The sequence below is a fragment of the Ptychodera flava genome, chromosome 10, assembly GCF_041260155.1.
Source record: "Ptychodera flava strain L36383 chromosome 10, AS_Pfla_20210202, whole genome shotgun sequence".
NCBI classification, from domain to species: domain Eukaryota; kingdom Metazoa; phylum Hemichordata; class Enteropneusta; family Ptychoderidae; genus Ptychodera; species Ptychodera flava.
Genome location: NC_091937.1, coordinates 3,882,317 through 3,907,352, shown reverse-complemented (window position 1 = coordinate 3,907,352; position 25,036 = coordinate 3,882,317). Strand labels below are relative to the sequence as shown.

The 25,036-nt window shown below is 36.2% G+C and overlaps 1 protein-coding gene across 2 annotated transcripts; it reads left to right on the top strand.

The window, feature by feature from the left end:
• Position 1: 1 nt before the first annotated feature.
• LOC139141827 (mitogen-activated protein kinase kinase kinase 7-like) lies at positions 2-24,647 on the top strand. Of its 2 annotated transcripts, XM_070711513.1 has the most exons (18): positions 2-172; positions 343-453; positions 5,667-5,920; positions 6,506-6,630; positions 7,559-7,687; positions 8,465-8,522; positions 11,983-12,055; positions 12,421-12,478; positions 13,572-13,708; positions 14,049-14,178; positions 15,174-15,416; positions 16,935-17,294; positions 17,745-17,797; positions 18,094-18,153; positions 19,782-19,837; positions 20,048-20,141; positions 21,836-22,460; positions 22,696-24,647. In XM_070711513.1, the coding sequence occupies exons 1-17, from the start codon at positions 104-106 to the stop codon at positions 21,923-21,925; spliced, it is 2,100 nt and encodes a 699-aa protein (XP_070567614.1). In that variant the 5' UTR covers positions 2-103; the 3' UTR covers positions 21,926-22,460; positions 22,696-24,647. The 2 variants fall into 2 exon arrangements, with proteins under 2 accessions (XP_070567614.1, XP_070567615.1); XM_070711514.1 differs by lacking the exon at positions 15,174-15,416 and having other exon boundaries at positions 12-172.
• The last annotated feature ends 389 nt before the right edge of the window (positions 24,648-25,036 follow it).

Genomic DNA, 25,036 nt, shown 5'->3' with positions numbered 1-25,036 from the left:
AAAGAAATACGAAACACAGCTACAACAACATTCAGGAAGTGATCACACGGCGAAGATGACAAGAATAGTCTTCCCTGGGGACGTTTAAATACATCATTCGAAAATGTCCACCGCAGGCGCAGCGACCCAATTTGTTGAAGAAGTACAGTATTCAGACTTACTCTTCGAGAAGGTAATGTTTGACCCCATTTTAGACGGCACGATCGTGCAAAATTTCGTCAACATCATCGTTTGTATACATGATTGATTGTCGTCTATTAAACACCAGTCGCTACTGTGGTATATACGAAATTATGCTAGACTTATGAATATTTCTCTGTTTTCCGTGCTTTCTGAGAGCAGGTTGTCGGAAGAGGAAGTTTCGGAGTTGTCAGTCAGGCAAAATGGAAAGACCTGACCGTCGCAGTGAAAATGATAGAGACAGAGGCAGAGATCAAAGCCTTTCTAGTTGAAGTAAGTTGCACACAATGTAAATAATATTCTTGTGTGGTACAATGAGAAATCACCCCGTCCGTCCCAACTGTGATATCACAGCGGTACTTGGGGCACGAGCGTAAAGTTGGTGTCATCCTCAGCTCAGGGTCACGCGTAAATGAGGATGAGGATGACACTACAGCGTCAGCTTCATCGTCATAAGATCCGATTATTCTCGACTGCGTCTGATGGAATGATAAGTGTTAAAAACGATTGTAAAAATGTGCTCCAAGTTTCACATCACTTCAAATGTTAATCAAAACACAGTAGAGTTTGTATTTCATAATATTTAGTAGCCTCTCCTCTTAGTAACTGTTTCTTACGATGTAGTTACAACACAACATTCTCAGTCCTTAGAATTTGAATGCTGTACCGGTATGTTTAAAGGGCAGGGCCGGGTATAAATAGCTAGCTGCCCCCGTTGGAGTTAGTTCATGCAAAGCGTGGCTTGGGTGGCGTCACGCTCGATCGCTCCGTAAAAACCATGCCAAAATGGTCACAGGCGAAGAAATTTAGGCGTCCATGCACCTATACCTAACTATGAATGTCTAGTGATTTAATGTATCGATAAAATTTTATGATTTGAGCATAAATAAAGCTGATTTTGATCGATGAAGGTATTTCTCTTTGTCTTCAACTAGCATGGCAAGCGGCCGTAACAAAGGTCTGCAAGCTGTCACTCAAAAAAGGACGCGATACAGGTGTGAAGCGGTAAACGTTTGCGATGTCAACATGTTAGATACGGCACAGCATTGTAATTAGATGGAGCGACCGCAGTGCAGACCCGCAAGCACAGGCGCTATGTAGCTTGGGAGTCTGCTAATAGATCGATATTTGGCTCGATCTATCGATCCCGTAGTCGATATGCCCACGACTGCAACCTAAACATTCATTTAGGTTGCAGTGCGGGCATGTCGACTACGGGATCGACAGACCGAGCCGAAAAGCGATCTATTTAGCAGACTACCCGGCTCGAGCGCCTGTGCCCGCTAGTATGCCACTCAAGCCATAGCGCGTTCTTGCGTAGACGCCGTACCACGACACGCCGCTATTTCCAATCGAACTGTCATGTAAAGTTCAGATTCAAGTTCTTTTAGATTTTGCTGTCGTACGGTGAAAAGTATTATTATTATCGTCTTGCCGTATTAAAAGATTTTTGAGGACCTGAACGACATCGTGTGTTGCTCCATTGCCATGGAATCCGATGTCAAGGAAAAGCGGTGATTTTTTTCAAGTTGAATATAATTTCCTTTCTGTTTGCATTAGTCAATTCATCGAAATACTTTTGTTCACAATTGAGTAAACTATAGACAGTGGACTGTCTCGATCCCCCGTCTATGAATCGATATTCACTGACTCATTCTTTCTCTTCTTTGTCGATCGATGAAAGTAATTTCATCTTCAATACTCTGTCCTAATATGACAGATGTAATATCCAAACATATTGTCATTTATTTTTGACCAACGTACAAAACTTGGTCCGTTCGCCAAAGCACATATCTGACGAGATGTTTTGCGAAACAGTGAATAAATATATTGGATGAACAGCCGTACTCTATGCATTAGGGGATATTCATGTTGCAGTCTCTCCGAAAAAAACCCGGGATGTTTAGGCGATAACAAAGGCGATGACTCTGTATATAGTTGAATAAAAAAATTTCGGACATCATATTTTTAACTATTAAAAGCGTACACTTGTCGGTTTGATGTGCGACCGTACACAGATCGCCCATATTCTCCTAAAACTAGTCAAAACAATTCTGCGACAATGATGGTGTCTCTTCGTGAACGTCCTTGAACCCGTACCCGCGACCATTGTTTTTTTATGTGTTCCGTGGTTGATGATTGGTAGGATTCATGTATCAAAATTTGAAGACACACGTGATTGAATCCTGTGAATGTTAGGCAACTGACGGTGTGTAGGGACGGCCACAGTCCACGGACCATGGGAGTATCAGCAGTACGCAGTACATTGCATGCTTTCTAAGAATGAACAGCGTGTTGCTATAGCTACCATGCGAAATCCGGCTTTGACCAATGTTCCTGTCCTGTCGTAGGATAACTTTCGAGCTGCGTAGCTACTGTTGAGGTTCAGATATCCTAATCTTTCGTGTTCGAAAGGCTTATCGATTTACAGAAAATGCTAAACTTTTGTTATTAGTTTACATGTATATACCCAGCATACTTACCAGGTTGGAAAATTTCTGCGAGTCGCTCTCACCAGCGGTCGCGAGGAAAATATGCGTCGATATCATTGATCCGCCATGTTTATTGTTGTTTGTACGTCTAGTTTGAAAGTCATAGACTTTCTCAACTGTGAAATTCATATTGCAATTCAATATTTTACGCACGAAGTCACCTGTGCATTTAAATACGTCCATTCGGGAGCAGAAACGTTTACAGACTTTCGATGGTGATAACTAGCTCCATGTCGTGACATGTCTCCAGTTCCGAAGTTTATCCGGTAGGCCTAAACTTCGTAAATCGAAATCGACATTAACATTGAGCGGTGATCGTGAAGCGTTAAATAAATGTCGGCAAAATAAAACATCAAATGGCTAGACGAGAGAGAGAGAGAGAGAGAGAGAGAGAGAGAGAGAGAGAGAGAGAGAGGTGTGGTTTATGCACTCGCGAACTGATCATGGTCTATAGGATGGATGGATGCTGTGTCGGTTTACACATTTGCGCTGCACAGATATCGAAAATGTACAGATACTTTCCCGAAATTTTACTTATTTTATAACAAGAGTAGAACAAAACCAAAAGTGTTGAAGATACTCTTCAGATGCTTGATTCGCAAGTTTGCTAAAGTCATATTATACTTACAGAAAATAGTGGCTACAGTCTTCTCTTCAAAGAAATATGTTCTTCAACACCACGTTTCTTATGATCGGTGATGTTACATTTTATTTTTTCTGTTAATAATCTTTTATAGATTAATGCACCACGGTGTTAATTTCAGATTAATTCAACGTTTCCAAACCGTAATTATTTTTTTGAGTGAGAGGGCTTTTAGTAGTTCTGTAGACGAAACGATCGGTAATAGCAGAGTATCTTGGCAATGGCACGACGTCTGTACTATCATTTTATTTAGCTGCAGCGATTGTACAGTTGCAGCCCGGGTAGGCCTAATTCGGAACGTAATAAAGCCATCAGTTGCAGCGGCGTCGTGCTGTACCTTTGTCATTACTGTTGAAGTACCCCTGTTATTGCTACAAGCATCGCGGGCCGCTTCATGAAATGTTTCTCAGTCTGCTCAGTGTACTGGTCTCGCCGTTATATTCAGTCACGTATAATCTGTTGTTTGCATGTCAACACATTGGCCTGTGTACAACCTCCTGTGCACACTAATGGTGACCGTAATTTACAAAGACATAAACATTCGATCCCGCCCGTGAATGTCAAAGGTGAACGGGATTAACTTGATCCCGGGTATCAAGTCCCTGGCCTTTAATATGTTACTTTTCAGGCCTCCTGTCATAGTTATACAAGCTAACTATTTCATATGTACTCTAAATAATTAGGGTTTTCATATTGCCTCTCATGGTTGTGGTTTTTACACATTTTGGACCATGTATGCCGTTTTTGCGCCAATTTTGGAAAAATGTTAACGCAAGAGTAGACAGGACACCAACAAACACATCCACGGATCCATGGACTGAAAATTACGAACGCTACAAAAAAAGTAGTCTTTATGAGATATTCTAATGATAAAATGTAACGTGCGAATCAGTTTTACGATTCAAAAGAAAATGTGAAGAAAGGAGTTGTTATTTTCTTAAGTTGTGGGCGAATTTTATCACTTATCCGTCCTTGGGCAGCGTCACTTTGGTAATCTTCGGATACGACGCTGAAGCTGACGCTGAGTAGCGTCATTTTCAGCATCAGCTAGAAAGGTCACCTGAGGCCAAGGATGAGGATGAGGTCAACCTTACGTTTGTGCCACAAGTACCACAGCGATATTGCAGCTACGACCGTCCAAAATTCCCTGCAATCAGAAATTACCCATTTTTTCTCGAGGGTCTATGCTTTGAAGGAATATAAAATATAGTAAAGGTGCAAAGATAGTGATAGTAGAGAGGAGCCAATCCCTGAAATAAGTAGTTTTCTACTTTTAACCTTTTACAGTAGATAGTCAACTCAGTAAATGATTTACGAATTGTCAGGCTATCAACATCAGAGAAAATTACTATCAACTGGTATACTGCCATATTTAGTGGCCAGGTATATAATGAGATAAAATCCACTTACCTTAAAAAGATAACATCAGATGATTTAGCAATATTCTAAGTTGCAATTTTGTAAATAGAGTATACATGTAAACATGGTCCCTCCACTAATGGCCAGGCATTGCAATCAAGGTGCAAATCACCTACATGATTGCAGTAGATCACATTTTGCTGGGTGGAGGGTGTTAACAGCATCCTATTTCAGCAATGTGTGCCGTGTTTGTCACAATTCCTTCCAATCAATCTGTCTGTTATTTTCATCTTTTGACGATGTATGCCCACAGAGTGATCAAAAAGCATTTGGGGGAAAATGTTGACAACACATGTGAATTTTAGGCAATTTTCACATACATAACTGTTAACACTCTGCTTCATACGGAGATATGCACGGATTATATCCATTAGCAAAATCAACAAACAACTGGATTAAACTAGCCCTATAACAAAAGAGCCAGGTTTCGATACGTGACCGGTTGCAGACGGACCATGATGTAAATGAAATTTCCACTCTAAGCTTGTAATATCCCAAATATTTCAAGCTTGTAATATACCAAGTATTTCAAAGGGACTAAACCTTTCTCCCTCAGTGGGTCAGTCATTGCAGATTAAATAATATTATTCTGTAGATCAGTCTTATTATTTTATTTGTGAAGTGCAATAACAATGACTACATTTTCTGTGTTATTTGGTTATCTTCAAGCATGAGATACGAAATCCTATTCCAAAAGTTTGTGCCACTGCACAGAAGACTTATTGCTTCCAGATACATGTATTGTATTGTGTTAAGGCATGTTAGATGTTAGTTGTATAACAGAAAATTCTTTGAAATGGAAAAACACACTGCAACTCTTCAGTTGAAAACGCAGAAGATATCTTTTTTAAACTATAGAAACACACATCATCAAGTAATTATATCTATGCTTGATAGAAGAATTGTCTAACACTCCCATGTTGTCTTATTAGGTTCGGCAATTGTCAAGAGTCAATCACCCAAATATTGTCAAAGTTTACGGAGCATGCACTGAGAAACCAGTGTGTTTGGTAATGGAATATGCTGATGGAGGATCTCTATATAATGTACTACACAACAATCCACCTATACCAGAATACACAGCTGCTCATGCAATGAGTTGGGCCTTACAATGTGCAAAGGGTGTCACTTACCTACATGGTATGAAACCAAAGGCACTTATACACAGAGATCTCAAACCAGCCAAGTAAGTTGAATTCTATCTTCGAATTTCAATCAGTTCACCACCAATATCTCATTAGATTAGTACATGCACTGTCTTTGCCATGTTGTTGATACAATGCTCCCCTTTCATCCCACAAATTTGAGATATAACCCAGAAGTATTCTTTACTGATTTAGTGATATCAAAATGGAAGACCTGTGATCCTGATGGTTCTCCCGATATACTACCTCCAAGTGTTGCTCAAAACTATTAGAAAGGATGTTGTTGAAACAAGCTTTTCAATCAGTGAATCTCAAATTTCAGCACCCTGAAATATTTTTTCTAAGTTTCACTTGGTTCATTGAATATAAAATTCATAGACTGCCGTTTGATAGATGTACCAGTTGTAGCCTGATTTGTTTTGGGATAGATGGTCAAATTAGGGACTTACTTTGGAATTTAGCAAATGTCATTTTAGAATCTACGATTAAAGAAGTATAGAGATTATACAAACTTGTTGGTATGCCCATGGTCTTTCCATGATGGAGGACTGTTGTAGTACACAGAAGTTTATGTGGTTCAGGGAACATTAAGAGTCATGTCTGTGTTTAAACATTTCACTTTACAGTTTACTACTTGTAGCAGGAGGAACAATTTTGAAGATCTGTGATTTTGGTACAGCTTGTGATATACAGACATACATGACAAATAACAAAGGCAGTGCTGCTTGGATGGCACCTGAGGTGTTTGAAGGTGAGAATAGATGCCAATAGCTGTATCAATATTATTCCCTCTGGTATAATATTAAATTGGTAAAAAGAGAAATGATACAAGGACCATGGTACCACCAGTCAATTTTCAATAGCATTATTACATCAAAGGATGTGGTTTGCCAAGCAACAGGAAGTCATTAGTTTTGAGAATAAGTAAATATCATATCACATGAGTAGACTGTGATCATGATATGTAATCTGGTGTAGAAAATATAATACAATATCTAAACTCTGTTGTTATTTTGTAGTGTTGCTGCTGCTTCTTTCATTTGTTCTCTTTTTAATATCAATCAATTATTGTTAAGATATTTATGCAGAACTGCCGTCTCAGTGTTGTTAATACCACAAAGTGTAGTTGTCACTCCTACAGAGCAGTCACCTTTGATAGTGGTCACCTTGTGGCAGTCCTGTAACATTTTACACATTAAAGTCCTCCATAGAACAGCAACCTTTTTGATGTGGTCAGTGGCCTCACATAATTTCTCCAATTCTGTACAAAAACTTTTGGTAAGCATATTTGACCCTAAATGACCTCTGTCAAAAAACGTTTGGACTTACAGCAAAAACAAGTCTGTTTTGACCAATTTTATAACTGCATCACAATTGTTTCAAAAATTAAATGCACGTAGCCTGAGATTTATAATACTGAATTTTATTTTTACTATTATCTGTTCCTAAATTCACCACTCAGCATAACACTTAACTGAAAGTAAGGCCCCTACACCCTCTTTAGAAAAACATCTCCACATAGTGGTTACTTTTTCTTGGTCCCCGTGTGACCACTGTACACAGGTTTGACTTATATGAATAGTGCACAGGATAATGGCTGAATGTAATCATTAACAACAAAGCTATCTACTACCTTTTCTGTTACAGAAAGTTTGATTTCTGTATTTTGAACCTTTCAGGTAGTTACTACAGTGAGAAATGTGATGTCTTTAGCTGGGGAATTATTCTGTGGGAAGTCATTTCAAGGAGGAAACCATTTGATGAGATAGGGGGTCCAGCATTCAGAATCATGTGGGCAGTACACAATGGTAAGTCATTGAGGACTGGGGCTTATTCTGATACCATTACCTTGACTGGAGAGAAATGCAAACGTTTTCAAACCATTCTGCCTTGTCTATTCCAACTCATCTGCTCGGTGTCCCACCGTAAAATATGTTATAAAGGTAGTGCCTAGGGGACAGATATTGAGACTCAAACTTTAAAAATTCTATTCTGAACTACATGAAGCCTTCTCGGGGGCTCACTTTAAAGGTCTTGGAGTTAGGAAAATTTTCCCCGTCATAGATTCACAAAAAATTCAAAATTTAATATTTCTTCATAGACTTTACACATGGACAGCAGCTATTTTGAGTTTCAAATAAATGTATTGGTAAATTTTGGATGTTTTTCTCCAGTACCAAACTTTGGCCAGTGACCCCAGATTCATATTGTTGATTTGGTGAGTGAAAGGTTCAAGTTCATTAAGGAAAATTTGAGTAGAATTGAAGTCTTTCACTTTCCAAGCACATGCTACCTTAAATGATAAAGAATCTTAGACAGTTTTCAACGGCAACATATCGGAATGATTATGTACTGTTGAATTGTACCCAAATGTGGCTACAGATACTCTGCTTAGTTCTTACCCAAGAAAGCTTTTCATTGATGTGTACCAGATAGTCTCTTTTCAAACACTGCATGTTTGAAACACTTCATTCTGGCAAGACACAGCTGTTCATCCTTCATGAAACATACCATGTACTGCAAAACATTTTGTCATATACAGGGTGTGTAATGTTTCTTTGCTTGCTGCTTCTCTGTCTTTCAAGGTACAAGACCTCCACTGATAAAGAATATTCCCAAGCCACTAGAAATATTAATGACAAGGTATGTGCTGGTATATTTTCACTGAAATACAGTAAGACAATCAAGAACCCAACTTTGTTTCAGTATTTTTGACAGTTTATTGTACATAACCATTATTTGAGATTTGTGAAAAAAATAGCAAATGTGCTTTGTAAGCTTTGAAATTTGTATAGACTGACTACAGATCATATTTACTGTCCTTTTACATCTATAGTAAAAATAAGACAAGTGCTGAAGACAGGGTTTGTACATTTAGCAAGGAGTTGTTCTCAAGTAGTTCACAGTTAACCTACATTTCACCAGTCCATTATTGTGTAAGTTACTGTGAATATGAGTGTCTGCTTTGCTCACGTGTTTACACACGTGGCCATATGTCGCAGCGATGTCTGTCTGTCTGTCCGTCTGTGTGTCTGTCTGTCTGTCTGTTGGTCCATTTTCTCAAAAACGGCTGAACGTATTTCAGTCAAATTTGGTAGACATCTTCAGAATTCAAATGGCTAGAACTGAAATGGTTTTGGTGGGCGTGGCTTGCATATTAATGAAGTTATCACAGTTTTAATTTTTCTGATACATGGTAGTCTATGGGAAGCCGGTATCTGTGGTTTGAGGGCGCTATCCCCACGTTACACTCTGGCTAGACGATGCTGAAATTAGACTCGGTTTCGGATTCGGTTTCGGATTCGGTTTCGGATTCTAGAGACTGCAAGAAATTATATATTTTCAGCCAATTAACTTGTTACACTGTGGAATACTGGATTTTCCTTACTTTCCCTGGACCCTTTTTTCAGCTAAAATAATATCTAATCACACTAAACAAAGTGAAAATAAGTATATAGGGATAACTTAGCAATACAATTTTTTGACAAAATGTCATGTGATCTCGATGACCTTTGACCTTAAATATGAGTATATGTCCATAACTCAGTAACCACAAGTGCTACACCCTTCATATTTGGTATGATGGGAGACCTTATGACATCACATCCTGTACCTTATTAATTATGTGCATATCTAATTCTGAGCCAGCAAATAGAGCTAGAGGTCTGATTTTTGGTATATAGGGATAACTTAGCAATACAATTTTTTTGACAAAATGTCACGTGACCTCGTGACCTTTGACCTCAAATATACATATTTGTCCATAACTCGTAACCACAAGTGCTACAGCCTTCATGTATGGTATGATGGGACAGCTTATGACGCACATATTGCACCTCATCAATTATGCGCATATCTAATTTTGAGCGAGCCAATAGAGCTAGAGGTCTGATTTTTGGTATATAGGGATAACTTAGCAATACAATTTTTTTGACAAAATGTCACATGACCTCGGTGACCTTTGACCTCAAATATACATATTTGTCCATAACTCAGTAACCACAAGTGCTACAGCCTTCATGTATGGTATGATGAAACACCTTATGACGCCACATATTGTACCTCATTAATTATGCGCATATCAAATTTTGAGCGAGCCAATAGAGCTAGAGGTCTGATTTTTGGTATATAGGGATAACTTAGCAATACAATTTTTTTGACAAAATGTCACGTGACCTCGGTGACCTTTGACCTCCAATATACATATTTTTCCATAACTCGGTAACCACAAGTGCTACACCCTTCATGTTTGGTATGATGGGACACGTTATGACGCCACATACTGTACCTCAATAATTAAGCGCAGCAATAGAGCTGGATGTCTGATTTTTGGTTTATAGGGATAACTATAGGAGAGAAATTTTTTGACCAAATGTCATGTGACCTCGATGACCTTTTACCTAAAATATATGTTTATGTCAATAAATAAGTAACCACAAGTGCTATGTCCTTTGTATTTAGTAGGATGGAAGACCTTATGACAACACACGCTTTACCTCATTAATTATGTACACATCTAATTCTGGGCAAGCGAATAGAGCTAGAGATCTGATTTTTTGGCATATAGGGATTAATTAGGAATATAATTTTTTTTTTGAAAATGTCATGTGACCTTGATGACCTTTGACCTTGATTATACATATATATGCATATTTCAGTAACCACAAGTTCTATACCCTCCAATTTTGATAGGATGTTAGACCTTAAGATGTCACATCTTGTACCTCATTTATAATGCGCATATGTATTTCTTGGCTGGCCAATACTGCTAGAGGTCTGATCTTTTTTTCCCATTTAGAACCGTAACTTAGACATGCCTCATGTGTTTCAAATTGGGAACAACGACATAGACCTATGTGCCCATAGATCTCAACATATACACTCCAATGATACTTCTTAATGACCACATTTTCCTGCCCCATCAAGACTAGTACTCCTATTACAGTGGGGACTATGTCATTGTAAATGACTTGTTGAGTTAATGGTTGTATCACAGTATTCGATATATCTAATTCTGTATTTTTTCCATTTTATATTCTGAATAATTACATTAAACATATTTCACTGTCTCCAGTACATTTCATTTAAGTATTTTCACTTCATGCACTTTATCCCTTTCACACATGTTCAAATATCTGACCAGAGAACAAACACTAAATAGCCAGGATGGGAGCTACAGTGTCATTGACGCTATTTTTACTTCAGCCAATTCCTAATTTGCATATTAAATGAATTTTCATACTTAGGGATATTCATCTGAATTGACTTGATCAAAATTGATGTAACTTGCTATGTACATTTCAGACACTGTAATACAATATTATTGAAAGTCATTAATCATTTTCTCTTCAGCAAATTCCTAATTTGCATGTTTAATGAACTTTCCTAATTAGAGATATATATCTGAATTGACGTGACCAAAGTTGACAAAACTTGCTACATATATTGCAGATACCATGATACAACATTATTGACAATCATTAAGCATTTTTACTTAAGTCAATTCCTAATTTACATATTTAATGAACTTTGCTTATTAGGGATATATACTGGGATTTACTTGATCAAAGTTGGCAAAACATGACAACATTGATGATTATACCTGGTTAAAACAATATCGAAAGTCATTTCACATTTCATGTCAGCTAATTTACAATTTGCATATCTAATGAGCTTTCACAGCTCGGCATATATGGCTTGAAGGACTTGGCCAACGCTAATTACACTTGCTATATAAATGACAGCAGTCAAAGAACTTTAATATTTTTATTTCAGCTAATTACATATTTGTATACTTCATGACCTTTGAGAATTAATCAGCGGTGATTATTGTTCATTATGTTGATCATAATACTTTCAATGAAGTTGCAAACATGTGGCAAAGGTTCAAATTTACACATAACTGTATGAAACACGTGAGCATTTTCAGTTCATATGAGTGTCTGGTTTTATCTGAATGCAACACTATATGAAATATGTATCCCATTATCACCTGAAATGTTGAAACCATGAAACAAACATCACCAAAGACAGTGTGATGGAATATCAGTAACATCTATCTACTGGACATTGTAAAATTTGAGATTATCTTCATTGCTTTTAGATGCTGGGCCAAAGAAGCAGGTCAAAGGCCATCAATGGAAGAAGTACTTAGGGTTATGTCAAATCTCATGCAGGTAGAAATCATTGTCACAAATTCTGTCGAATGTAAAATGATCTAAAATCAGATCAGAAAAGTGGTCCATTGAGGATTTGGCTTCAATTTGGCATTTTATGGCAGAGCTATCGTTATAGCATGATTGTATAATGTCCTACGCAAAGAAATTCTAATATTACCAATTATTCCCTGAGTCTTCTGACAACATTGACAGCTTCTAAACCACATTGAGAACTTCCTGCTTCAAACTGCAATCAATTTCTCATAGAATGTTTTGCTATATTGTTATGATGTTGTTCTTCTATGTACACTTCTTCATTATGCATAAGTTTTATTATGGTAGTGAATCAAGTATATCTCCTTTTTTTCCATTTTTATTTGCAGTTCTTCCATGGTGCTGATGAACCATTGGTGTATCCACACGAAAAAGAAAATGAAGAAAGTATGTAGAACAGTCATGTCTCTAAAATTTGTGAATTTTTAAATCACTTATCTGGATTTACATTGCATTTGAAATCACAGTTACAAAGAAGTGTTTTACTTGTCTTGATTGAAAGAAAAGTTTAAAAAGTTCTGTCAAGAAATTTCCGAGTAACTTTGCCAAGTTTTCTTCATGATGTTGTGATGTGGAATATTTTAGCACAGATATTTATCTTTATGTCAACAGACAATAAAGATTTTTATGCTCAGTGAAATAATTTCATGTACCATAAAGCAGTGTTACTGCATTCAATTCATCTTTCAAAATCAATACTAGTCATTGCAGACATCAGATATCCAGTGTTCTTTCTTATTGATGATGTACATTCTCTGTGACAGTATAGCATGTTGTTCTATCACTTCATGTTGTTTATTTGCTCTCAGAATCAGTAAGCTGTGATTAATCGTAATCATACTAAGTTCTTCAGATTTCGTTATGTGGGTCATTATTGTGGTAAATTTTTATTGTTCCCAGCGTGTTATGGTGACAATGTACACGCAAGGGGATAGACTATTCAAAAGCTCCTCTGTCACTATTCATGTAGTTTATTTAACCAAGCATATCTTGGTTTTGCAAGATGACATCGCCAGCAAGCTATGCTAAATTACTCCTTTGAGTGCTGCTGTGCTTAGACAATTTAATACCCGTTAATGTATTACTGAGAATCAAAAATGTAGCAAAAAACAGGCTGAAGAGTCCAGAGAAGGAGATTAATCCTTTGAGTGCTGTAATTTTTCCCACCAAAATTTTAGCGCAACATTTTACCAATTTTTATGAATTTTTTCTGTATTTGTTTTGATAATTTTGGAGCAAATGGACATCACATTTAATTAACTAAAGTTTTTTTTCAAAATTTTGGCAAAAATCTGAAAAAATTTGAGGGGGGTATATTTTGTAAAGGTGACAAAAATTTACTTTTGGGCTCAAAGGGTTAAGAAGGTGATATGGTGAAATGAAATTTGGAGTGGTCAACAAAGTAGGTAGAGCAGCATGTTGCATGATGATGAAATTCCTTGCCATTTTCTTCATGCATATTATTTTATTTTATTTTCAGGTGAATATGGAACTGAAACAGAGAGTAATTTAATAGATTTGACATCACCACCAAACCACAGTACTGCTGAGTCAAGAGCAAGTACTCTATCAGACACAGTGATTAAAAAGCAACCAACTCAAATTGCACCATCCAAGGTAAGCATTTTGCAGAATGTTTTGCCTCGGAAACCAAGCTGCATGATTAATTTACAGATTTGATAAACATTGAATCACTGACAATGACAAAGTCAAGTGATGTGAAATAGACCAGCAATTCAAGAAATCTAATCAAATTAATCACCCACTGTTGTTTATATTTATTCAATGCGATACAATATTACAAGAGGACACCTTTACTTTTGTTATGTCCAGTGCAACAGTTGAATTATTAAGCAAATCACAGTATCTCATGAATCTCCCAGTTTTACTTAAAAATATGATAATTTAGGTGATAATGATATTTAGAAATGTGTTATTGTTCTTTGTTTTGACACAGTATCAAACTCAACCAGCTGGCATCATCCGACGTGACAGTGGCAGAGAGTCTGGTAAAGGTAAACATGATCCAAAGAGACACTCAGCTGATCTCCTAGAATTCATGTCACAATCACAGTCACAACAAACAAGTAAGTGCCATCGTAGCTAGCCAAGCACCAAGTCTTGATTGGTGACACACCCTATCCATCCTTAAACGTTATTCAACAGCTGATTGCTATGGTTACTGTATCATAGCCTATAGATGTACAATAGTGGATCAAAAGTACTTGTGTTTCAACATCAAATATTCTTATCTGATATAATACTTCCTGACTCTGTAGAGTTACAAAGTTATAGGAAAATATGAATTATCTGTTTTTCAAAAAATATCACACAAAATGATAGGAAAACAATCTGTGTGAATTCACATGTGTGTACATGAGATCTGTTTTTCAAAAAAATTGTAGAACTTATTTCTTTCCAACTTCTTAAACCGTACATCTCTACTAATGCTGTATTGTGCCATGAGCGTATTCATCAGAAATCCATCGCACATCAACATCTTTTCAGTCATGTCTCAACATGACATAACTGCATTCACTACTCTGTCTTGCTTACAACAATCATCAAAGTGCAACTTACATAACTTGTCTTTTCACGTGAAAGATATTTCCAAATTGCATTGCAACTTATTTCTTGCAACACAATATGAAGCCATAGTGCTCTGCTTTGATTCATAAATATATACCAACACTGGAATTTGTTAAATGAGAATACATACAAGTGGATCATAAAAATTACCTAATGTGAAAATATTAAGTGTTTGAGGTCAGTCCACTGTCTTCCAAATTGACTCACTCAATAACTTTATATCGCCATTGAGTGCTTTGTCAGATATGGACATTCCTCTTTCTGCCAGTGTGTTGTCCTTACGCAGTTTGAAGTGTTTGTCCCAAAGTTGTGATTTTTGTGAAACTTTCAATCTCTACTTGTGAAAAAGGGATCTGTATACCAAGTAAGCATTGATGTAAATGTCTTGATGTTTCTTTCAGCTATTTCTTAACATCTGTGCCATTACTCACCTTTTTAGAGTATCCATGGCAATAGCACTGCATCTCAGAACTTAACTTTGCTTGTGTGACAGGGCCGGCTATTCAAACTCATCGGCGATGTCGATCACATGGTAATGTCCCTCGGCGAGCATTCCCGCATGGCTACAGTAGTACATTGCCAAGCAGCTATCGTCAAAAGAAACATCAGAGGCCTGGTCTTACACATGCCCAGTCTATCCCATACATTAATATTCATGAAAACAGTCACCCTAGCAGCTACACTAACCCAGCTAGTTTTTCATTCATGCCAATCTCTTCACAAAACTGGTACTCAGGTGACTGTCTTTAACTGTCTTCACATATCTGTGTTTCCACTCATACCATGCACCTTTTATTCAGCACCTCCTTAATCTACTTACGTGCACAGTAAAAGATACATCTCAGGTAGCGACAGAATTCAAAATTATGTACGTCCAGTGTCACATAAATTACTGAAGAATCACTCAACTAGGTTCAGCACACCTTATGTTGTAATTCTGGTATAAATTCACACCATTGTAGACCACAAGGAATGGGTATTTGAAAGGTATACCGGTCACTTCGTATACCAGTCACTGACAAATGCTATACCTACAGTAGTAAATGTAGATGAGTCATAATGATTGAAATATAATCAATCAAGAAACTGACCTGTTGACATAAACTAGTAAACATTTAATGAAAAATGCTTCATGAGGAAAAAAATTCAAATTTACATTTTCAAAGAATCCCTGTGCTGCTTGATGTACTTTGACTTCCATCTCTATCACACATGCAGTCTTTGTGTTTGTCTGTTCTTTACATCCTTTCATGCATCCTCATCTGTCAAGTCCAAATAAATTTACCCCAACAGATTTTTGTTTTTCCAGGTTATACCCAAAGTGTCTTTTCTTTTCCAGTAGATGTTGTTTATGTTAAGGGGTTGTTGATTATAAAAGCTTACATATACCATACCAAATTTAATATCTTGTTGTTTCATGCCATTCTGTTACTTTCCCACCCCTTCCAAATAAAACATATCATACCAGTGAACTGATTTCATTAGACAATGTGTTCTCCTTTCTGTTTGACACAAAAGATAAAAATGACATGATTCCCTTTCCCCTGAACAAAGAATTTGTGTTTTTCACTTTTCAGCTTTTATCATCAACAGTCCCTTGTAAGAAAGAGTTTGAAGGCATTGTTATTTGTGTTTGTTGTGAAAAGTACCAGCAAAACAACTGTCTTTTGTATTTTCAATGTAGATTGTTTCAATGTTACAACTAACTGAATTATTGCAAGAGCCATCCAACCCTCTTTCAGATATGGCAACTTTTGCCACTGTACGGTATCTGTCATGTCATAGAAGGACACTACTTCAAAAAGTCCTCTTATTGTTGGAAATTTGTGAAGCATTTCTCGATGTGTTTGTATGAAATCAGTGAAAGTACACTATTGATAGCACAAACACAGCTTCCAAAAGAATAACAAAATTTCCATTCACTTCGACCTTTTAGGGAATTCACAAAACTATTCTTCAGATTAATACTTGTTCATCAACAAATTCAGTCTGTATCTATCTTACACTCGTCATATCCCTCTCTGTGTTTGACAGTCAAAACTTTAACCATATAAAAGTTTCATTACAATTGTTTTAAATGGAAAATCTTTAGTAAATCACCGCACAATAGAAAAGTATTGTCCACACAGAAGTACATGATTTTGCTGAACCCGCAACCTACTTTAGGTTTGACAGAATTAAATTACCAATATTTTGATGTTAGAATTGAATATACTGTGCATATGAAAACTGAGTATTTTTGTGTTGAATATAGGTAGCAATGTGCAAACTCACCGTAGAAGCAATTCCCATGGAAACATTCCACCACAGGCATACATGAATGCCACGACAGCTTCTACCGAAACATCTACCACTGCAACGACAACAACAACAACCACAGGTGACAGTATAACCACTGTAGCAACAACTTCAGTGAATCACATGGGTCGTCCCAAAACTGACCAATCAATGTTACAGTCACATAGCAGTACAGAGAGTTTAGAGTCTAACGCTAGTGCACCAGGTTTATCACTCACCCATGCCATGACTGCACCAGGGAGTCTAGTTGAACAACAGGCAGCTGCAAATACAATTAAACCAGTCCGCAGTTTGTCCTGGGAACCACCTGCCCAGAGTAAGTAATCATTCCTTTCTCTGTTGCTCTCAGAAACGTGGAACTTAGCAAAAAAGGAAATGGCGTATGTTGTCCATTGACCTACTCTTCTTTTGACGAAAAAAAAAACACTGGTTGATACGCTGCTTTTGTCGTTTTGCAAACCCTGAGGGATAATTGCAAACTTGTGTCTTTTAAATGCAGCATAATTAGCTTTGATGGTGTGACACTATCATTCAAAACAGTCTGAGGAACAAATGCAGTTTGAATGTTGACAATATGGCAGCTTCTCAGTCTTGACATCTTTGTTTTTGTATGTGAAGTAATTTTGATGACTGTGTGTGGTCAAAAAATGGCTCAGTTTGTAATGTAGTCCGTAAACATTACAGCTGTGAAACTATCATAATTTTAAAATGCAGTTATACACAAAGCAACACTGTTGAATAAATGTTGAATTTCTGTGTTGTATAGCGGCTGAGGAGTATATTCCAATGGCATATCTTACCCTGGATCATCATTTACAGGTTTGTATGTGCTTTATATTTCTCAAGATGGAATCCTGACAAAAACAAGTAAATATTAAGAGAGAGAAATTGTGAAATTTTTGTGAACAGAATTCAGTGATTTTAAAAGCCACTGGATGTCTGAGAGAGAGAGAGAGAGAGAGAGAGAGGGAGAGAGAGGGGAAGGTATCCACACATACATGTACATGTATATATACCTCTGACTTCACACACAGGCAAGTTTGTTCTCAAACATACTGTACTCTACTTGCCAAGGAATGTTATTATTTACTCAGCTTGATATCTTCTTGTTTCAGCCATTGCCTCCATGTATGTCTTCACCAGAGTCAATGGCAGTCTTTGATATGCACTGTAAGGTATGGAACATCACTAGTCTATATTTTTATTTATTGTTCACTAACCATACGTACAAGGCATGACTCCTTTGAACCCTGAACCCCCGGCCCTGTAACCTATGACATTACGTGAAGATTGGCAGTCAAACAGGATGTAAGGCGTTACAATAACCTATGCATTGATTGTACATGTATATATTACATAGGTACTTTGTATATTGCTTTGGATGCAATTTGAAAAAAAGTACTTTAATCCCTAAAATAATATCCCCAGTTCTCAACTATTTATTTATGTAACTGATGAAGTCAGTGAGAAGAATGCTATCGTGTGACAGACAGACAGTCAAGTTCAAATTTTCCATTCTTTTGCTACAATGTATTTTTGTATGGTGAATATGGGAAGATAAATTGGCAACAGGATAGATTAACATCGTATATGTATGACAACAGTTGTAACTTTGATAATGTGTTCATTAGTTTTGTTCCAAACACACAACTACATTTGCATATTCTTCTCTTTACAGTTTGTTTAAATAAAAACACATTAGCTTGCCAAGGTATAACATGGTGAACAATATGAATATGCACATTAGTCTTGACTGAATTTCAGTCGATAAGAGTGGATATTAACCCTTTGATAGCCAAAGTTAATATTTGTTGCCAAAATCAAAATATGCACCAGTCAATTTTTGTCTGATTTTTGTTAAAATTTTGATAAAAATCCGAAGCCAATAAAATGTGATGTTCATTTGGTCCAAAATTGTCAAATAAATTACAGAAAAATTTACAAAATTGATAAAATGTTGCACACTATAGTTTTGGTGGGAAAAATTGCAGCGCTCAAAGGGTTAAATACATGTACGTGTTTTGTTGATAAGTTGAAGACTAAGTGTTTCAACATGGTGACCTTGTTATGAGTAGAAACAAGAAAATGTGTACAAAGAGAAGGAAAACTCAAAAATTCATGAAAAGTTACAGCTAATGGAGCTTTAACCCTTTCAGACCTGACACCTGGTAACATAACCAAATCACACCTCTACATAGGGCTGAGAGGGTTAAGCATGCAAATTCTTCGGCATGGTACTGCCCTCTGTAGGCTTTTTGACACATATCACATATCGAATGTTGTGCTTCCCATGGGATTCAATGGTGACTTGCTGATAATAGTGGGCTGCAAAGTCATCAGTTGACTGGAAGTGACCCAGAACTATTTTCAACTTGACCACTTAGGGATTTAAAAATGGTCAAATTATGGTATACTTTTGCATAGAAAATCGGTTTTTTTTTTACAAATTATGCACAGAAAATTCAATTAACCACACAATAATTAGCCGTTTGATGATGTAAATTGCTGTTTTTTGCGGATTTTCAACTAATGTGGGAATAAAGCATATGATTGTCATTTGCAAATAAAAAAAAAGTGAAAACTATTTAAGAGAAGCACGTAATAAAAACATAGCCCAAACAAGGGGGACTATGTACACTCAAGGTATGAGACCATTTGTCCTCCTGAGGTCAGGCAAATGGTCACCTGCCCACATAGTCCCTTTTGGGCAATAATTTATATTGTCACAGTTTATGTTTCATCTCTTTGTAACTTGTTCTTATTGCTTTCTTATTTACAATTTCATAATGATTGGCCATTGAAGACTGCGCAGGAATATCTCAGAGTTCAAACAGAGTTGGCTTTACTGCACAAGAGAAAGTAAGTTACTTGGTATCATAACCTTTTGTTATCGTAAAATTTAAATAATTCCTTGGTGATTTCCTGGCGTGTCAAGCTGTGTACAGTCTTATTTGCTTTGAGAGAATTCCATGGATCCAACCAACAGTGGATGAAATATGTGATTTATTTGCTGTTGGAAGTAACGCTGAATTTTATTATTCAGAATGATTTTCACCGGTGTAATTTCAGGAGAGAATTGGCAAATGAGCTGGATCAGGACTGGAAAGATCAACAAAACAGTTCAAAAATTCTTGAAGAGTATACATTTCTAATGGAAGAAAGGGTAAGAAAGACATCCTTTGCAGAAAAAAAAATTCAAGATGTAATATTTATCTCGTTCAAGGCTGTAATTTTTTTTATTTGGAAAAAAAGCAAGACTGTGGTCTTTCCTCTGAAATTGATTATAGCTGTAACTTGTTATGAAACTTTCAATATTTTTACCCAAGCAAACAAGTACATTTCTGTTTCTTCATATGAAAGTATGAGGAAACACACATTGTTTGCCTTGAAAATACAATGCCTTGTGTTGAACATGCAGTGTTAGTGTTTATAATGAAGTCTAATGTGGACTAAAATTAAGTTGTCATCAATTACACTGGCAGAACACACAGGCTATACTGACAATTGACACGTTATAGACATTTCAAAGAATTTTTGAAGTAGGGCAAGAAATTGTATTTTTACGGACAGAAAAGAAAAGATCAAAATTTTAAGGTAGTTGAGTTTTCAAGGTTTTTGATCAGCTGCATTAAGTATTGATCAGAAATGTCTGCAAAACCCTGATATCAATGATACCTACATCATCAAATCCTGATATCAATAATACCTACATCATCAAATTCTGATATCAATGATACCTACATCATCAAATCCTGATATCAATAATACCTACATCATCAAATCCTGATATCAATGATACCTACATCATCAAATCCTGATATCAATGATACCTACATCATCAAATCCTGATATCAATGATACCTACATCATCAAATCCTGATATCAATGATACCTACATCATCAAATCCTGATATCAATGATACCTACATCATCAAATCCCGATATCAATGATACCTACATCATCAAATCCCGATATCAATGATACCTACATCATCAAATCCCGATATCAATGATACCTACATCATCAAATCCTGATATCAATGATACTACATCATCAAATCCTGATATCAATGATACCTACATCATCAAATCCTGATATCAATGATACCTACATCATCAAATCCTGATATCAATGATACCTACATCATCAAATCCTGATATCAATGATACCTACATCATCAAATCCTGATATCAATGATACCTACATCATCAAATCCTGATATCAATGATACCTACATCATCAAATCCTGATATCAATGATACCTACATCATCAAATCCTGATATCAATGATACCTACATCATCAAATCCTGATATCAATGATACCTACATCATCAAATCCTGATATCAATGATGCCTACATCATCAAATCCTGATATCAATGATACCTACATCATCAAAGTGAGTTCAATTTTTCTCACTTGGCTTTTAAGGTCATGTGGGTATTGTAACAATGAGCATAGTTACAATTGAACAAATCAACAAGTAACACAATATAACTGAACCAATCAACAAGTAACAATATAATTGAACCAATCAACAAGTAAGAGAATATATCTCATGACATATAGTTACAGGAATAAGCAAAATGTATGAGAAAACTCTCTCAAAATGGCATATTTTGTGTTCAGCATTTTGACTCTGCTTTTTTAACTGCTTCTTCAACAACCTTCCAGAATTTTGAGTAGGCGCAAACCAAAGAATTGATTTATTCTGGCCTAATTTTATGCAGTGTCATAGTCACAAAATTCAAGTTTCAATTATTTATCAATTTCTGTTTACAATATCCAAAAAGGTATTTTGAAAATGATTCAAATATTCATCACTATCGTATATTTGTCTTTGTCTACATCATCAGGAAAGTCTTCTGCAAATTCATAAAGAAATGAAGGCACAGTTGGATCTGACAAGACAACAACGAAGACAAGGTTCTGTGTCCAAGAGATGATGAAACGTGGTCGTGTCAACTTTGTTTCTGTTATGTATGTTTCAGTTTACCACAAAGACATTATGGTAGTTTGCAGGAGCATTTGCACAAACTTTCAGTAGGAAACCATTCCCTTTCAAAATAAAGAAGAAAAGTTAGAGGTCACTGTGCAGAATTTGGTACAAGGGAAACATATTTCCCATTACCGATGCATGAAATGGTTGTCATCCTTTGGTAACTCTATGGAGCAAAATGACATTTCCAATTTTCACAAAACCGAGCTGTTGTAAACCTTATTTACTCCAGGGGCTTCAAAATACGCCACATGATAGGTAAATTAAAGATACTGTAAAATTTTGAGATCCGAGTATATGATCTGCAGTGCATTCTACCTTATATACACTAATGATATGTAATACAGGGACATAATTTTAAATCATGGCTTTTGATATCACCATTTTTATGGAAATTCACAAATGAGGAACTTGCCTGATCACATCATGACGCCAATGGTCTCCATCTCAGAGAGTAAGAGAGTCTCTACTTATGCTGTGTCGTAGAATTACTACTACCATCATCCTGTGTCCGGCCACAGTCAAGTTTGACCATTATTTGGGAAAACTGTTTCATGCTTTTATTTAATTTTGACAAAAGCAAAATTTCACTCTCATATGAGTTTACTTACAACATCTCAGTTCACTGCATGACTTCAGGATAACCCTTTTTGTTGTAAACATTGTGTACCCTAGAAGTTTGTGCAGTGATGCCATTTCTAACCTTTCCTGGAATAGCGCTGATCGCAAATGACGTCACTGTTCTCTCTCATTAATATGCATAAATAAATATTTGTCCGCATTTTCCGCATAGACGACAAAAATAAAACCTGGGAGTGTTAGAATGGCTATTTAGCGTCACACTTATTCGTATGAATTGATGACTGAGACTACAAGCTGCAACAACAGCCGCGCATACAACAACAAATTTTGTCCGAATTTCAGCATATTTGTCCGAAAGTCGCACACGTGCAGCTATATTTAGTAAAAAACCGGAAATCGCGATCATCGCTATTATAATGTTTATTTCAGAAAATATGTGACTGCAGCCAAATGCCTTCTTAAGTACTAGTATTTTGATGATAAGGGATGGTGGTTTGTGGGTATTAATCCCATGTACTGAAGCATCATCAGATTTAATAGTTTGTATGTACATGTAGATGAATTTGCAATGTATAAGGTGTTCCATAAACAACATAAGAGGATAATTGAATTTCAGAAATCAGCTTAATGAAGTGAAAGAAAATGAGAGTACCAGGACTCAATGTCAAAGTCAAGATTATCTAAAATTAAAGCATTCAAAACAAGTTGTATTGGGAAGGAAATTGAATCTTTGTTACAACCAACTCATGATTTTCTATTTGGATTTATCCAAGTAGTTGATACTTAACATGTTCATCCTGATTCCCTGTAAAGAGGCCCACTCTCACTATTGATAACAATGGGTTTGGGCCAAACCATAGTGGTCAAAAAGGGCCAAACCATAGTGATCAAAAAGGGCCAAACCATAGTGATCAAAAAGGGCCAAACCATAGTGGTCAAAAAGGCCAAACCATAGTGGTCAAAAAGAAAGTAGAAGGTGGAAGTGTCCCTTACTTAGCGTCAAGCAACATGTTCACTTTTAGATTATCAATTGTCTTGGCGCATGCAAGGATGTAAGGAACGTCCATGTAATATCTTGGTTCATGCCAGGATGATTGTGGTAACACTAAACTTACTACTTGAACTATGTTTTTATATAAGCCAAATAAAATACTCTGTTACATTATGATACAGCCCTTTCAGACATAATATTCATTGTACATTTAAAAAAAGGCATATTTTGTGCAACTCTGTCAAGATTATGACATTAAATACTTGCTCTTTTACATTGAAAGAATTACTAAAATATATGCATTAGATTGTGAAAGGAAAGTCAAAGCAATGTAATAAAAGTGAGAGTATTGTAGAAAATGTAGAGTTTCATACTATTTTGCAATTTCTAAACCCCTATCCTGCCATGTTCATATTTCACCATCAGGTCAAGTTGGTGAAAACCGGTGCATTACAACCTGTCTCTCATATGGTGCATTTTGAGAAACAATTGAACATTTCAAGACCCCAGAAAACATAGGTACCATGTACATGATTTTTACGAACAAACACTGCTGTAAGAGATGAAGCCAAGTGGGTGAAAATAATCTTGGCTGTGGCTCAATACCACTTATTACTGACTTTGCTGATGGGGAAGTATTCAAGTGATACTGTATGGCAGGAAAAGGGTTAACCCTCTGTGTGCCAAAGGCAAGTTTTGTCCCCATTATTAAATATAATCCAGATATAAATTTCAATTTCAGCTCCGGACATCTTTCTTTAAAATTTTTCCCAAAATTTTGATCAAAACCTATAGCCAATGAAAAATTGTGTTGATTGGTCCAAAATTATCACAAAAATCACAGAAAATTTGGAAAAATTGGAACAGTATTGCACAAAATTTTGTTGGGAAAAATTACAGCACTCAATGGGTTAAAGTTTTCCAATGCAGAGTTATAAAATAACTTGTTCCCATTGCAATATTTTCAATAAAAATGTCTTTTTGGCCGGTACAAAGCACTTTAGTGATGTAGTTACAGTTTATTGAATATGAACATGTCATGCATGTTTGTTTGATGTTTAAAATAAATAATAATAAAAGATTTGTACTTCATAAAGTTCTGAATATGCAGTGTGTTATCGTCTAGGAATTGTAGAGTATTCTCTCTTGCTCATATGTTCAGATGTTGTTTGCCATATTTGTGTGATGGAATTGGAGATAATGGAATGTCCTTCTCTTTGTCTGAGTATATATCTTTTCGTCTGGGTCCAGTGTGTGTAATGTGTGGCTGGCTGAATATTAAAATCAATGTAATCTGTATTGCAATCACACAGCAAGAGCAACTGCACTGATTTTACAAACAGAGTTATTTCAACTATGGAGTTTTTTGATCATACTACTTTTACAGTTAAGGTAGCTTCTAAAACTTGCCACCAATCAGAAAGCTTCAAAATTACTCTAAAATCTAACAAAGACTTACTTAGGAATTCCTTAAAAGTTTCAAAA